A 17,075-nucleotide genomic window follows, 5' to 3' on the forward strand; every position below is an offset into this window, starting at 1 on the left:
TAGCTGCTTTCATAACCCCTCCTCCCACAGGTGTTCATGTGTTTGTGTATGCCTCCATCAGGCTAATTTTTCTCTTCTTGCCGACTCGGTCTTGCTGTTTCCTGCCCCTGTCCTCCTGCCACCAGAATCTCCCCACTCCCCACATCAGGCTAAGTTCATTTTTTGGCATTACTTTTGTTGGGAGAAAAGTGGGGCATAGCTGGTGAGGAGGGACTGGAAATCATGCTGACTGCAGGAGTCCTCTAGTCTGAAGTGAAGTAAATGCGTAGTCAGAGACTCACTGGATAAAGAGTGAATGGCAGATATCCCTGTAGGATCCCCCAGAGTGAGCATAGTGACACACGTTTTGTAACATCACAGATGCTCAGTTATCACTGCTGAGTGCATGTTTGACCTGTGCAAACCTTATTTCAAAAATAGATAATAATTTATTTATGACACTGTTATCTTCTATTTGCATAGCACTTAACTTTTCAGAGGAGTTCATGTGTAACATTAAATTTTGCCTATATTTGAAGGGGAGTCATTTTACCTTTATCATGTGCCCGGTGTACAACACATAGAAAGAAAAAACAAGCCAGGCTATGCCAGAATGGACTGAATTGCCAGAATGCTGCTCTGAGTCAACTTAGTTCCCCAAGTGACCTTATGTAGTCCTCATTTCTCAGCCTGGGAAGAAAGCTCTAGAAGAAAGATGTCTGAGAACAATCTTTCTTTCTCAGGCAGAGAATTTAGACTGCCCTTGGCGGGAGAGTCCTCCCTGATCCCCCGGCTCGTGGATTTGTGAGTTGGGTGCACGTGTCCAAGGAGGAAGGTGTTGATATAGGCTGGCTTGTCCTTCCTCGTGGATCTGTAGGTCAGAGAGGAGGAGCCGAGGTAGAGGGATTACTTTCAAGTTACTTTTCTCTTTTTTTCTGCTTTCTTTACTGAGATTTATGTAATTGCTGGCCTTGCTCTGTGCTTATGTTTCCTTGCCTGTGCTCTGGAAGGTGCTTGGCGTATTTTGAGGTGTAACAGCTAAGCACAATTTTTTTTCCTACCGTTTATTCTCTGTCCATCCTCTTTGTCCCTTCTAGAAAGGGTCAGATGATGATGTTGTTTCAAATCTGAAACCTTTAAGATTCTACCAGATAAAAATTGTAGTTTTCTCAGACATCTTGTATGGCGTGTATGATGCCTCAGTTGGGATAGATTCCACTGTGAATGGGAAAACTCAAAATATCAGATTGTAAGAAGGACTTTTTCCTTTTGTTCAGTTTCCATGCAAATGAACTCTGCAGGTAAACTTCCCAGGGCTGCTTCCGTGGCCATTAGGGACCAAGGCTGCTTCTCTTATCTTGATGCCACCATTCCGAAATATACAACTTGTTCCATCTGGTCCAGTATGATGGCTGGAGTTCCACCCATCACATCTATCTCCCTGCCAGCCAGGAGGAGGAAAGGGCAAAGGGCATACCTGACCCTTTAAGACATGCCTCCTTCTTTAAGGACATCTCCCAGAAATCACCTACAGCACTTCCTTACCTCCAGCGATGTGCTGGAACCAGTCGGTACCAACTTGTGAGAGCTGCATCTCTTCATATTGAGCTCCATATTTACTGCCATCAAGGTGAAAGCTTGAAATAGCCAAGGTGAGAGTATTCGGACTGTGGCAACTGGCAAACATTACAAATCAGGGCTTCCCCCATTCATACTCCTCCCCCTCCCCCAGAACGGACTGTTAAACATTTACTAGCAACCTGTTTGTACCCTATTGGATAGGACTCCATCACAAGGCCATCCCTAGCTGGAACGTGGACCGGAAAATGCAGTCTGTATTCCAGGTGACTGTGTGCTCACCTTTAAAAACAGACGTGATTTTAACAGATGAAGGAAACAAGATTATTGGGGGACAAATAGCTGTCTTTACCGATATTCCGCATCATTTCCGTTGTCTCCATATGTTTTTGTGCCTGGTCACTTTCAGGATTCTGAAGTCAAATATGTGACTAACAGCGAGCTCAGTGCATCTTTTTTATATGCTGCTGCTATCGATGTCTCGTGGATGCAGGTTCTTCTCTTTATTCTCCAAAGCACAGCCAACACAAGGCGACCATGTTTAACAAACTTCACTAAAGACCGAGGATTTTGTAAGAGAATTGCATGACAGAAAAGGAATCCTAAAAATGTGTCCATATTCCAAGGCCTTAGACCTCCTGGCTGTCCCTGTAGCTCCTTAGCACCAGCCTGCCGCTGGTCCTAACAGTTAATCGTGTCCTAAGGATTATTGCTTTTTCTGTTTCCTCACACAGCCAGAAACAGCAGCAACCCTAAATCATCAAATCTCAGCTCCCACTTAAAATGCACAGAAAAGCTCTCCATCCCCAACCACCAACATTGCCTTCTGAAAGCATGCCAAGTTTTATGAAGAATGTTTTAGTCCTGCAGCACAGGTGGTTATATAGTAACTACACATAAATAACTTACCTAACAAAAGCACCTGTGTCAAGTCAGTTGCCTGCTAAATGGACAAGATTTGTAAAAGCTGCCTGGTTGTGCTCTCAGGCAGAATCCATTACGTCAGCATCAGCAAAGCTGGGTTAGATTGGCTACCAGCCAGACCAGAAGCATGCCCTTAGAAAACTTAAAAAAGAATTAGACATTAGTGGTGTATTTATTAAAGAGAGTCCTGACTCTATAAGGAATATGAATATCTGCATCCCTACTTTAGACAGTCTGCTGTTTTGCACAGTTTCTTTACATGGCAGGATTTTTAGCCAGGAGAGCTTGAGGGTAAGTTGTGATTCTGCACTAACAGAGTGAACATATGTAGTGCATATGCAGGAGCAGCTCATGCCTGCTTTCTAGCATCTGCTGTGGTCGGATGTTGGGTAAAGATACAGAAATCTAGGTACTTGTGCCAAAGGAAATGGCCACATCCATCAGAGAGTAACATACAAGACCTAAGTGATTCCCTTGCTTCACAAAAGGCCAAACTGAGATTAAAGAGGTCAGGTTGCCAGACCAAGGTCCTAAGAGGTGCTAAGTGGAGGAGCCAGAACTAGCAACCAGGTCTCCAACTACAGTTCTTGTGTAGTTTTAGGATCTTCTGGCTGGAAGTAATAGTCTTCACTAAGAATGATTTAAACTAAGTGGACGTTTATTATCTCCTGTACTGCATAGACATGTGGGCTCAGGTCTGCAGGTTTGTGGTTCCAGCTTGCAGTGTGGGCTGCTATGGCTGTACAGATTGTGGATTGCACAACTCCAGGGAGTGCCAGTTCATTCATACGGTTATCTGAATGGTGCTCCCTGGCATTGGACCGTATACAACTTGCACATATGTTTGGCGTCGCCCTGGTTGGGGGATTGGATTAGTGGCTCAGTGATGTCAAGGCTCCCAGGTAGTTTTTCTGTGGTTGTCTTTTTCTCTGATTTGTAGCTGCTCTAACTTTTTGTTATCACATGTCAGTGTCTAAGCAAAAAGTATCCTGTGCACATGATTCTTTTCCCAGGGGCAAAATCTCTTCTGAAAGCATTTAACAGACTTCCCTAATATCTTACTGCCCAGGGATGGATCACATGGCTATGTCTAGATGAAACATTGGCAGAGGCGATGAGCTCACCATTGTAGGTTTAGGAAAGCAGGGATCTGCTGGCAGGGCACATGGGGTCATGGGTGTTGGGAATGTGCCCAGTATGATCTGCCATAGATTGTTACACTGAAGGTAGAGTCATGTGTTTTGATGTCCGTGATGCTACTGAAGGGAAAATGCATGATAAAAACCTTTTGGAAAAGCAAACACATCAGATCATTTGAAATGGGCAACTCAAGTTTGCTTCCTCTCTATTGGTTGCGTTTGACGTTTCCCTCTGCATTAGGTAATGGCTCTTCTGGCTTTTGCCGGACTTTATGGGAAAGATGCCTTTCCCCTGGGGAAAGTGTAACCTCTTACTACCTGGCTTTAGCGACTTTCCAGATTTTCCATGAACAGGTTCAGGAACCCTGGACTTCTTTTGTTTTCGGGGTAAGCAGTTTAGAGCGTATGCATTTCCCTACCTGTTTCCAGAGTGGTAGGAGGAGTAACAGGTAATTTGTTCTCCAGACACAAAGGAGGGAAATAACGTCCACGTTCTTAATGTAACAACCAAACTGAATTCTAAAATGTACAGCCTGTGAATCAGGAAGTGTTTTAGATGGGAGAATACAGAGATCTAAATGATACTATTCTTTCCTCTAGGGACTCACAGTTCACTACAGCTATTTCTACATGAAGGTTATGTTAATTAAATATGTGAAGTTTTACAGTTACTCAAAAGACACTGAAAGTCATTGTTCCACACATAAAAAGGCAGAGGAAGCCAGGATCACAAGCCAAATGGATGAAGTCAAGGGAGAATGAATCATTCCTTTCAGAGTATAGGATACCTGCTAGGGGGAGAGGGGAGCAGTGACTACTGAGGAGTGTGTTTCAGACAGCTTATCTGTACCCTTCCATGTCTCCCAGAGCCATGGCGCAACTGCGAATACCAGCTGTAGGTAAGATGTTACTGCCAAAGAGCAGCCCTAAGGATGCCCTCAAATGAGTTTCTACGTGGTTCTCAGAAAAACGCGTAAATCCTTGCAGTGTCCTTTAGCAGGAGGAAAAGCAGACCTTCAATGATAAGCTTTCCTTTCAAGGGCATTGGCGCAATTCCCTACAGTAAGGGCCCTTCTCCCTTCCTGCTTGTCCCCCATAAGCTGATGCATGAAAAAACAGAACGTGAAACTCCTAAAAACACGGTGATGTAGAGCTGTAAAGAATCTCTGGAATGAGAGTTCTCTGAATGAGGCAATGTCTATGTTATTTCTTCCCATTTTTTAAAAGTTCTTGAACTGCTGGGACCATGAAGAGGAGAGGCTGAGTATGAGGAATTACCCTGGAGAAAAGATCTGCCTGAAATGCTAGACTCCTCTTTTTCCGTGGCTTGTAGGGTATGTGGGAGGAGGTCCAGGACCCTGAGCCTGAGTGAAGACCAGCGATACGGCACACGTATATGACACATGGTAGCTACTCTTACCGTGATACTCTTTGGGCCACGTATTATCTGGGGCTTGATGACCATCTGTAACTCAGTGTGATAGAGCGGAAACTTCTGAGAACACAGAGGTCGAAGCGATCAGTTCATTGTTGAGCAGTGTTATAGAACTGACTGCATATAGGCTGAGCTGAGTAACCTCTCCGGGGTCGACTTGAGACATTTGGCTTGTGGGTCAGGAGTCTTCTGTGGAGGATAAAAGCGCTAGTAGCATGCTGGTGGCTTGTACTCCTGGCCTTTGCCCCTGTATGTTCTGTGTAGTTGGGAGTCAAGCAGCCTGATGCCAGACTGGGAACTCCAGGCCAGGACGGATGTAGGAGCCCTGGGGTACCTGAGCTCAGGGCAAGGCAGCCCCTTCTCTTGACAGAAGATTGGCTTACAGCCTTCATCGGAGGGAGAGGAGTAGACTAGATACCATCTGTAGAAAGTCCCCCTCTACTCCTATGTGGGTTGTCTCATGGGAGCTGCTATTTCACTCCTGTCTGTTCTTAGCCATGCCTCCCCTAGTGCCCAGCCTTGCTTAGCATTCCTAGTGGAGATGGAGCCAGTTTTAGGAGATGCAGCCTCTGATCTGAATTAGACTGACCCAGAGGTTATGGAAAGGGCAAGCAAGCTGTGAGTATCAGAACTGCCACCTGCTTTATCATTTGGGGAGGTTAATGGCAATAATACCCTGAGAGGAAAGGGTTTGAATATTCAGCAGCTCCCATCTCAGCCATACTGTGTGGCCCCACAGCAGAGAACCTTTGATGAAAGTGGCTTCCTAGGATAGGGATTGAAGTCAAACTTGCTTGTAAAAGCATCTAGAGGTATGTTACTTTCTTATTTAGAGCCCAACAGAGAGATGAAGACCATGAGGCTTCCGCCTGCTGGACAGCAAGGACTTCCCGCAGCCTCTCAGCTGTTTCCCGGGGCAGTGTCAGCAGCAAGGCTGCTATGGCTGATTGATGTATCAAAGATGTAATCACAGCCATTGATGGGGAAAATATCAGCAATCCAATGCACTTGGAAACACACACAAAAAAAATCAAAGGCCGCACAGAAAACATGACTCTCACAGAAGCCAGATCTGAATATAAAATCTAGTCTCTTTTGGTGATGGCGGAAAGGAAGTGCTGTCCATACAAGATGAAGTTACCCTCTGAACCCCAGGAGGTCCTGCACGTAGGATGTGCCTGCAATCCAAGTGTCAAGCTCTTTACTGCCTCTCCTGCTTTCAGCACTGGCCCTGGGGTCATCTAAACCAGCACAGCAACCCCGCCGGCCTCTCTTCTTCTGAAAACATCTCCAACTTTAACAACGCCTTGAGATACCATATTGCTGGCATTTCAGAACTGCTGCCAGCAGGGAGGAGGCCAACGGAATGCCCATACGTGTTCAACCTCCACACGGCCTCCTCATCAACAAAGAATCTGAAGTTTACAAGATGCTTCAGGAGAAACAGCAGTTGAATTAACCCTTGAAACAGTCCACCTCTTGCCCGATTTTGCAGGAAGTCCTGGAGTATGAGATAAAATGGTATGTCCACAACCGTCAGGATTCAGAACTGTTAATGTAATGTAAGGCCGGTAGCCTCGCCGGGAGCTCGGACACGCCCACCCCCCTCCCCGCCTAGAAACCACATCACCACTCCACGCCCACTTCTGCACTCAGCACGCAAATCCGCACTTGGCACTGGCCTCTGCACTCAGCACCTAGCCGACCGTTGAAAAACCCCACCAAAATTTAAAAGAAGCCCCGCCGAAACCTGCCCAATAGCATTTTGCCCCGTCCAGGTCCCACTCCCCCTGGGCGGCTGCTCACCGGAAATCCCGCCTACCTGCCAATAGCAGCTGGCCCCGTCCACGTCCTGCTTCCCCATGACCAATCAGAACACCTCCACTCGCTATAAAACCCCACGCCCTTGGGAGGCCGAGGCGGGTGGATCACGAGGTCAAGAGATCGAGACCATCCTGGTCAACATGGTGAAACCCCGTCTCTACTAAAAATACAAAAATTAGCTGGGCATGGTGGCGCGTGCCTGTAGTCCCAGCTACTCAGGAGGCTGAGGCAGGAGAATTGCCTGAACCCAGGAGGCGGAGGTTGCGGTGAGCCGAGATCGCTCCATTGCACTCCAGCCTGGGTAACAAGAGTGAAACTCTGTCTCAAAAAAAAAAAAAAGACAAAAAACCACCACCCCGCCCAAGAGGAGTCATGCGGGACTTCTCCGGCCCCTCCTGTCGGACCGCAGAACCTCGCCCAGGAGCCGATTAAATTTCTTTATTCCAATAACTGGCCTCAGTTGCCTCATTCGAACCTCGGTTGCTTCATTTAAACCTTACAGTGGCTGCATCAGTTGGATGCTCAGAAGGTGCCCATGTGTGACAAACTGCCCTGGCAATGCAGGCATGTTTGTAAAGCTGCAGGGACCATCATCCCCTCCCTGAATGTTGTGTGTGCAGTGACTGTGACGCTCACCCAAAAGAGAAGGGCCTGTTTTTTTTTTTTTTTAGTGGAGGATCAAATCTGTGAAGAGCATGTCCGGTGGGATATGACGTGGTCACCGTGTTCCCCAAGGGACCCAGCAGATCCACATTGACCGCTGTTCTCCAGCCAGCCTCTGCTGTAGCTTGTTCTCTAAATGTCCTGGCCTCGTCTCTTGAAAGTTCTGCACTTACCTCGTTTCTTGTCATTACGATTGTTGCTGTTTCCCTTACCTTGGTTTTATCCCCGCTCATTGAATCTCGAGGCCCCTGTCTTGTGAACTGACTCACACTGACCGTGTGGTGCCCGCCGGCTTTCACAGTGAATGGGAGACCGTTTCTGTGCCGTGTCCGCTCGCCGGCAACCCTCGTATTCCCTCAGTTCTCTGCTGCAAATGGACATTAGCCGCATTTGAACCAAATCAAATATATGTCTGACACTGATTTCATTTTTACTCAATCTATAGACTCCCAGAGAAAAGAAATAAAAAATAACAAAGAGAATTGAAATGAACAAACAGACCCTTCTGGAGCCCATTGTGACTCGAGATGTGTCCACAATGCGAGGTTTCAGACACACGCTGAAGGAGGATATGCTGGACAGTCCTCCCCGCCCCCAGGTCCTTAGCAGCCTGTGTCACTGTTGCTTAGTTTGCTTGACTTTAGGTAGACCCTGATTTAAACAAGAGTCTTTAATATTTGAGAGCTTAGAGCTTCCAATTAAAATATGTTAAAACTATTTTTAAATGTTGCAGTGTTACAAGTTATAAAGTAATCAGACAAGCTATACTACTCAAAAAAGGTAAATTTAATGAATGTAGGAGTGTGTCCATCATCTCCTGTTTACCCGACAAAGCCAATGCTTGGCTCTTTTAAAAAGTTTCTGAATTCTTGCATTCTCCATGTTTCCGTGTTCTCTCTACAGTGTTTGTACAGTTTTGCTACTCATTGATTCCTTAAAAGCCTTAAGGACTTGAGTTCATCTGGTCTGCCAATTTCATGGGTCTTAGGGAAACAGTGTTCTCTTCAGACTTTCCATGCCATGAGGGTGCTGGAAGGACAGGCTCAGCGACGTTCCCTTCTGTCGTTCTTTTCTCTAGAGGGCAAGGGCGCAGTCTGTTCTGTCATTTCTCCAGGCCTGGGTGGGTGGTGGTAAGGGCTGGAGACAGATGGACCAGCAACACGAAGCTCCCTTTGTGTTCCCCTTTAAAGCTCTTTGCCAGGAACACAGCATGAACTTTTAGCTTGTATTGGTTCAGCTCCAAGGACCAGTCCATGTTTGGGAAATTGAAGTGAGCATGGGCAGGGTAGAGAAACCTGTACTTTTCTCACCAATCCCAAGCTGTCCATCTCCACACCTACGCAGCAGAGAGCCAGAGGAGAATCTTAGACGACTGGGTAATGCTGGCAGTCAAATGCAGACCTACATAACGTGAAACACACATGCAGACTTGTTTTGTAATCTCAAGTTCTGGATCCACACGCCAGTTCCACTTCGAAGTATAACTTTGAAATGTTACAAAATAGATTTCTGAACCTCTTTCTTCATTTGTATAATGGGGATATCGGGCCTAGTTAGTAGGTGGCTATGAGAATCAAATGAGAGAATGGATGTGGGTTGGTAACAGTTGCTGACGGTGATATGCTCTTCCTATAGGTTGTCACTCACTGAATCTTGTATTTTTTTAATGCAGCTCTAGATAAGTTGCAGTTGGTTCTTTCTCCACTTGTGTAACAAGTGGAATTTGGCACTGGGTTTCTGACAGTGTGCACGGATTCTTGGACTCGCTCGGTTTTGTAAAAGATGGCTCAATCTCTCACTTGTCCGTCTGTCCAACAGCATACCCTGTAAGAAGTGTGTGGTGGTTGGTAATGGAGGAGTTTTGAAGAATAAGACATTAGGAGAGAAAATTGACTCCTATGATGTGATCATAAGGTAAATACATTTTCTATTTGCTACCCTAGAATTGTTTCAACAGAATATGATTTCTGACCTTAATACAGCTGTGTTTTAAAAGGAAGGGGAGCTGTTTCCATTTGTTTGTGTATTTTATTGCACAACCTTCTCTCTTGGTTGTTGGCTAGAGTTAGGCCTAGTTTTCAGGTTACTCACTGAGCAAGTATTTGTCAAGTCTCCTTAGTGTGCCGGCACGCTTGTAGCCACAGGGGAGATAGCAGTGGATAAGAACAATGTTTGTGTTCTCTGTGGAGGGAAGAAAATGAGTAATTAAATATATAAAAATAATAAATGTCAGACATAATTTAAAAAGGATGTAATGGAGAATCTTTGAATGGCTCCTTTGAATGATTGACCACTTAGAGAAAGAGACATCTAAGCAGGGCCCAACTGAGCACGCAGTGACAGCCACATGAAGATGATGGTAGAGCAGTCTAGGCAGAAAGGATGTCTGCTGCGGGGTCTCAGGAGGAGGTGATCCTGAATTTGAGAGGAGCAGCAAAAAACAAAAACAAAAACAAAAAAACCCGGTGAGGCTGGGAAGTAGCAGGTGGAGGGAGAATGGTGCAATTGGAAGCCGAAGCGGAAGCGGTGAGCAAAGATCAGGCTGCAGAGGACTTGAAAGCCAGGATTAGAAACTTGGACTTTAAGTATAGCAGGAAGCTTTTTAAGGGTTTTAAGCAAGAGAACAATGCAATCCGGTTATGTCTTTTAAATATGCTGACTGTGGCATGGACAATGGAATGTGAGGGACGGGTGGAAATGAAGAGACAGTTAGGTTACGGTATTCAGGTATCACATGATGGCTTGGGACAGGATTGTCAAAGGAGAGAAGAGGTGTGTGGACCGACTGCAGACGTGTTTTAGACATAGAGTTATCAGGATTTGTTGCTATTTTAGATGTGAAGAGTAACGGGAATAAATCAAGATGCCTCCTCCTCTGTTTTCACCTTGGGAGATTGGCTAGAGAGTGGTATCATTTATTGCGTTGGGAAAGACTGGTATAGGAGCCAGTTTAGAGGAAAACCAAGATTTCTATATGAACATGTTAGATTTGAGATGCTTATTAGATTTGCAGTGGGTATGTCCATAAGCAGTTGGATAAACAGGTTAAAATCTTGATGGTGTGTGGCCGATAAGCTGTATTTAAACCATGGACTGGGTGAGATTTCCCAAGGAGAGACTGAGAGGGAGAAGAAGGTGAGGACTGAGCCTTGGAGCACTCAGAGGTTGAGCAAAGAAAAGAGGATGCATACCAATAAGGTAGGAAGAAAATCAGGAGAAAGCGATCACAGAAGCCAAGAGAGCAGAGCGTTTCGGGACAGGAGCAACCAGCTGTGTCCCAATGCTGAGAGGTCATGCCAGATAAGGACTGAGGGGTGACCTACTGGTGACCTGAAGCTCATTGACATTCTTGATAAGAGCAGGCTTAGAGGCCTGATGTGGCAAGAAGCCCAGCTGCAGTAGGCTGAAGAGGGAATGCAGAGAGCGTGCACCTGGGTGTACACAGGAACATGCAGAGAAACCAATGTAGTCCAAAACTTTGCTTCAAAGAGGAGTTGAGAAACCAGATGGCAGTTAGAGATGGTTATGCAATCAGGAGTTGTTTTTGTTTGCTTTTCTTTTGAAAAGATGGGAGGCGCTACAGCATATTGGTAAACTGGTGGAAATGAGAAAGATTGGTGTGGTAAGAGAGGGGACGGGTCCAGAACACAAGTGTGGTTAATCTTTTGTAATGGAAAGAGAGCCAGGATTGTGGTCGCAACTACCAAGAGTCCCTCTGATGTAGTGATGGGAAAATAAGGATCTTTCTATCTCTATTTTTTTAGGGAAAGGTTGAGATAGGGTCCTCATCTGGGATAAGTGTGTGCGTGTTAGGAGTAGCTGTGAATCGTTTAAAGACTGGCAAGGTTAGCATACTGAGGCATGTGCGTTAGGATGGCCTGGCAGTGTTGAGGGTTTCGTGGGGTTATAAGCCACCTAGGGTTTCTGTGTGGGGAGGTCACTTTATTTTCTGTTTACTATTCATTTTGAGGAAGCTGTGATAATTTACCTACAAAACAATTTTAAAGCAATCACAGGTGTCTGTACCCGTAATGGTCTAAATCTGATAATTTAGAACCACAGGAAGCCCTTACAGGAAAATGCCATTGGTACGACATTTTGAAAGTCATCTCAAGTGTTATTACATAGAGTCAGTGGCAAAGGGTAAAACAGTATTTATCCTCCTAGGGGACACTGTTTTGCAAACAAAGCATTTCTTTTTCTTAGCATGCCTTCATAATGTGTGCATAAATAGTGCATGTCTAACCTTGGCTTTCAGCATACACAGGCCCAGCAGTAGACTCGTGGTCCTTTAGTTCACTCTAGCAATAGACATTCATTTGGTTGTGCTTGAATATAATGGAGCAGTTTTATATTGTTAACTTTATTTCAGAGTACAACAATTTTGATGGTCCTTCAAGCCAACTTATGTGTGATTCTTCTTACCTGTCAGTCGCACACATCCCTGTGCTACATGACAAGTGTGGCCTTGAGCAAGTAATTTTCTCTTCAGGCGTTTGTCCTCCAGGGTCTCTTTCAGTTCTGGTATCCTGTGGCTCTGTGTTCCCATTTCTTTTATTTAGTCTTCAGCTCCCCTGGAGGTAAGACTGAATTATCATTGGCTCCACAATTAATTTTCAAATACGGATGAACATTTCTGCCTTTGATCAAACAACTATTTCATGAAAAGGAATGATCTCCTTGGCCATTATGTGTGAAAGGTGGATCTATGGCTTTGTGGTTTCAGAGCACAGGATAACAGGCTGATGTTTACCAACTCTGAAACTTCTGAGAACTGTGATGGCAATGGCACACACTGCACTTGATCTACGTATCTTGTGTGTTTTACTACCCACAGAATGAATAATGGTCCAGTTTTAGGACATGAAGAAGAAGTTGGGAGAAGGACAACCTTCCGACTTTTTTATCCAGAATCTGTTTTTTCAGATCCCATTCACAATGACCCTAATATGACAGCGATTCTTACAGCTTTTAAGCCACATGATTTGAGGTGGCTGTTGGAATTGTTGATGGGTAACAAAATAGTAAGTAGGCAGAATTGTTTTTCCTTTAGATTACCTTTAGTATTTTTTTTCCTTTTTTAAAAAAAGCTACATTGTTCTACTTTCTATATTCTTACTTTATTTCAGAACACTAATGGTTTTTGGAAGAAACCAGCCTTAAACCTGATCTATAAACCTTATCAAATCAGAATATTAGATCCTTTCATTATCAGAACAGCGGCTTATGAACTGCTTCATTTTCCAAAAGTGTTTCCCAAAAATCAGGTATGTATCTATCTCTGCGTGGTTTCAAACTGCAGATCTGGCTGAGATAGGATAGAGGGTCCTGAGAACTCTCAAAAACTGTGTCAGAACCACAGCTCATGAGATGGTTTCTGAGGGCCATCTCTGAGTTAGTAAAAGTAGTTATCTGTGGATATTATCTTTATGATTTTCATTTACATTTCAAGGAAATATACTTTTAAATTGGGTTTTTCTTTCCTGCACTTTAGGGCCTTCTGGGGTGTCTTTGTGCATGCCAAAACAATTCATCTTTCATGACTGTCTTCAGTGTTCTGCAGTGAGGAGAGTCTGACTGGGTGGGCTGACGGGCAGGCTTGTGCTCAGAGTAGCTGGCCTGGCTTCAGAACCAGTGCATGGCTTTCCAGGCTAAAAAGAACTGTCAGTAAAGTAGTCCAGAAACATTTCTGTGGTCAGAGGAAATGTTGGCACTAATTTCTCAAGAAATGGTAGTTACAACAATATTGAAAGAGTTCTTGAAACTCCAAAATGAAATCTCAGACTTTCACTCCTGTTTGCCTACTTACCCTAGACCCATATAAGGGCAGAGATATTTTTCACTGGAAGCTTGAGTAACTGTATAATATGATACCTTAGTTGAAATGAGCTTTCCCCCCTTTTTAAAGTAGGGAAAATTCCAAAGAAATAAATATACATCATGTATTTTCATGATTATATATAGCACGATAAAAATTGTGAAGAAATTCAAAAGTGTTATATTCTAAAAAGTGTTACACACTGAAAATCAGGTGACTTATAAAGGAATATTAAAAAATTAAAAAGAAAGTCACCATTCTTTTCTCTTCCCTCTATAACGCATGTCATCTCCCAAGCTTTTCTGCCCTTTATGTGCTTCCAGACTATTTGCCGTGTTTCCAAACACACACACACGCCCTTTTTGTTTGTTCAGTATAATTATGATTATACTACAGACATTGTTCTGCTCTTTTCTTTTTTCCTTTATTTAACTCTTCTCCTATTTATAAACACTCAACTGTATCCAGCATTTTCTTCTCTTTAAATAACGTAGCAGTACATGTGCTGATAGGAGTTTTCTGCCCATGTGTCGGATTTCTGTAGGATAGACTCCTGAAAATGGAATGCTCAAGTCATCCATGTTTTAAATTTAAACCTGACTTCTTAATTCGGATGGTAAAGGACAGCTTCTGAATGTGTGTTTGTGACTTTTCAGCTCCTATATTCCTAAGTGAAGTGTGACCAGGTATACCTTGGTTCTTCATTTTAGGCAATGTCTTTAATTCCAAAAGCACAGAAAGACCCTGAACATGCTTAGTGATGACATTAGAACTAGCCGTAGCTACGTTCAAGTCCCAGAAACCAAATGAAAACATTGCTGCATTTCAAGGGAAGTCAGCCATGTCCAACGCTGTCCAGAGGCTGAACATAAATAGTAAACCCTGGTTTTAGAAATGTGGAGGTCATACTGGTGATAGATATTGACAGCAAGAAAGAAGGGAAACGGCTGCTTGAATTGGGTTGAAGAGAATCTGGAACTCGTATGAGCAAGCAGCGACAAATCTTTAGTGGACTTTTTGCTAGAACGAGGATCAGAGAAGTGAAGCAATAGCTGGAGCATGATACAGGATCGAGGAAGTGTGTTTTGTTCATTTTTGGTCTGTGTGTATGTTGAAGGGAGTGATTCAGCAGAAAGAAATATGATGAAGGGAGAAAGTAGGTAAGTAAGTACAGAAGAAAAACTGTTGAGATATGGGATTAAAATATGCACTAGTGAAGGGTTGCTGAAGTTAAATCTCATTCGTTACAAGAGGAATAAACAGGCCGGGTGCAGTGGCTCACGCCTATAATCCCAGCACTTCGGGAGGCCGAGGCGGGTGGATCACGAGGTCAAGAGATCGAGACCATCCTGGTCAACATGGTGAAACCCCGTCTCTACTAAAAATACAAAAAAAAAAAAAAAAAATTAGCTGGGCACGGTGGCGTGTGCCTGTAATCCCAGCTACTCAGGAGGCTGAGGCAGGAGAATTGCCTGAACCCAGGAGGCGGAGGTTGCGGTGAGCCGAGATTGCGCCATTGCACTCCGGCCTGGGTAACAAGAGTGAAACTCCATCTCAAAAAAAAAAAAAAAGGAATAAACACTGTAAATATGAGTGAAGATACAGGTAAGATGGTAGATTTGGAGGTGGGAAGATGATGTCACTCTCTTGACGGCTTGTGTTTCCTTAAAAAAAAATAAAGATGAAGTAGGCAAATTAGGAAGCAGACTGTGGCTGTTGAGGATACAAAGTTACAGATTCTCATCTTGGAATTTACTATTATTCCAAATTTAGTATTATTCAAAGTTATAAATTCTTCTCATGGAATTAGTAGGAATGGAAATTTACTAGTCAAATGTAACTGGATTGCTGGGCATACTTAATGCCTATTTGAGAGTTGGGTCATTCTGTGGGTGATGGGTGCAGAAGAGCTGGTCTAAATAAAGGAATGGTTACGTAGACGGATGCAGGACTCTAAGTTGTGAAGAAAGTAGAAGACATGAAAAGGCGTAAAGAGAAAGGAGAAGTAATGGGACGGATGATGCTGAATGACTGCTAGGTTACAGTGGTACATAGCGTAAAGAAACGCTTATGCTGAAGGCAGTTGAGGCTTTCAGACGAGTTTGTCCTGGAATTGATTTGATTTGATTGTGCCTCTTTGATGTTTTTCTTCTCTCAAAATCCTAATAAGTCACTTGTAATTTCAGTGAGAACCAAAAGAAACACTTCATTGAAAGTGTGATGTAAAAAGCTTAATATCTTATTTTTCTCTTGGAAGGCCATAAAGTGAGAATTAAAATTTCTGAAAGACCCTCTTGTCAAATATCTGTCACACTGGTTTTCAAGATATATGTCAAATGAGGAAAGAGGATGCTTGGTTTTTCTTTCTAAAAAAAAAATAATGGTGCAGTTGAGATTGTGATATTGCTTTGTATGCATTTGGAATATTTTCTAGTCAGATACTACTATAATTTATCATGGAAGTCCTTCATTAGTCTTTCCCTAGAGTTAGTTTAAATGGTGAGTATAAAATACAGCTATTCTAAGGCGAATTTATGTGAAGTCTTTTATCATGATTCCATCCATTCGCAAATTAAGCTGTCCTCACATTTCGTACGTGTTCAGAATTCCCAGGCTTTGCTTTTCCCATAAGGAGCCTGACTCATCAGGTGTTTTTTTTTTTTTTTTTTTTTTTTTTAAACAATGCAGCAACATTCTCTTCCTTAAGCCTCACAGTCTTCTTTCATTTGACAGTTGTCCTCTGGGATAATACTGCAGTTATATTTTAATTTAAAGACTTCCTAGGATTTCAGTCACAGTTTATTTTTATTTTTTTAGAGTTAAGGTATCTATGTATACTCCTTGGGTGCTTCAGCCTTATAATGAGGGTTTATTTCTCTCATTATTAAACATTTCGAAATCTCTGTTTTATATGATTCGGCCAACCAAATATGCTGTGGAAACAAGTAGCCGCTTTTACTAAAAAATTTTTTTTCATTCCCTCCCCCAGAAACCCAAACACCCAACAACAGGAATTATTGCCATCACACTGGCATTTTACATATGCCATGAAGTTCACCTAGCTGGTTTTAAATACAACTTTTCTGACCTCAAGAGTCCCTTGCACTACTATGGGAACGCCACCATGTCTTTGATGAATAAGGTAATATACTGTACTTAAGGTAGTATATATATGCTTTGGACTCATCTTTGGGGAATGGAAAGCCCCTATTTTCCTCTTCTCACACTCATTTTACTGAGGGATCAGGTTTTGAGGGGTTGAGGGCTTGATGGGGTTTACAGAGCTACTAAGGGCTACAACTAGAACTCAGGTCCAGAATCATTTTACTACAGCATCAAATCCCAATTTATGGGCCTCATGGTTATTGCCAAGTGTCATCAAACCCATTTAAGTACAGAATCTTAGATATTCTATCATATTTGCACTACTGAAATACAGCAACTGTTGTGTTTGCGAGATTACAGATTCACGTTGGATTGCTGTGCTTAATTATTCTCATGCATTTGTTTTTAAGTAGACAAGATGGACTAGAATATTTTGATCCTACAAGAGAATCTTCATGGTCAAAAAGGTTAAAAACCATACTGGATCATACTTCTCTTGAATAGGGATTAATAGCGAGGTTTTTTCATTATTTTTAAACAATTTTACTTAAAAAAAATTTTTTTTTTGAGAGTCTCACTGTCGCCCAGGCTGGAGTGCAGTGGCGCGATC

The 17,075-nt window shown here is 43.3% G+C and overlaps 1 protein-coding gene across 8 annotated transcripts in view; it reads left to right on the top strand.

The window, feature by feature from the left end:
* Positions 1–17,075, top strand: part of ST3GAL6 (ST3 beta-galactoside alpha-2,3-sialyltransferase 6) — a 66,997-nt gene that overhangs the window by 44,704 nt on the left and 5,218 nt on the right. For 7 of the 8 annotated variants that reach the window (XM_012477102.3, XM_012477091.3, XM_012477097.3 and 4 more), the window contains 4 exons: positions 9,361–9,456; positions 12,380–12,566; positions 12,672–12,809; positions 16,350–16,502. In XM_012477102.3, the coding sequence (XP_012332525.1) occupies positions 9,361–9,456; positions 12,380–12,566; positions 12,672–12,809; positions 16,350–16,502 (574 nt within the window). The remainder of the gene's footprint in view (positions 1–9,360; positions 9,457–12,379; positions 12,567–12,671; positions 12,810–16,349; positions 16,503–17,075) is intronic. The other variant, XM_012477117.3, reaches the window with a different exon arrangement.

Source organism: Aotus nancymaae, unplaced genomic scaffold, assembly GCF_030222135.1.
Source record: "Aotus nancymaae isolate 86718 unplaced genomic scaffold, 86718_ANA_hifiasm-v0.15.2.pri h1tg000011l, whole genome shotgun sequence".
In the NCBI taxonomy this organism is placed as follows: Eukaryota; Metazoa; Chordata; class Mammalia; order Primates; family Aotidae; genus Aotus; species Aotus nancymaae.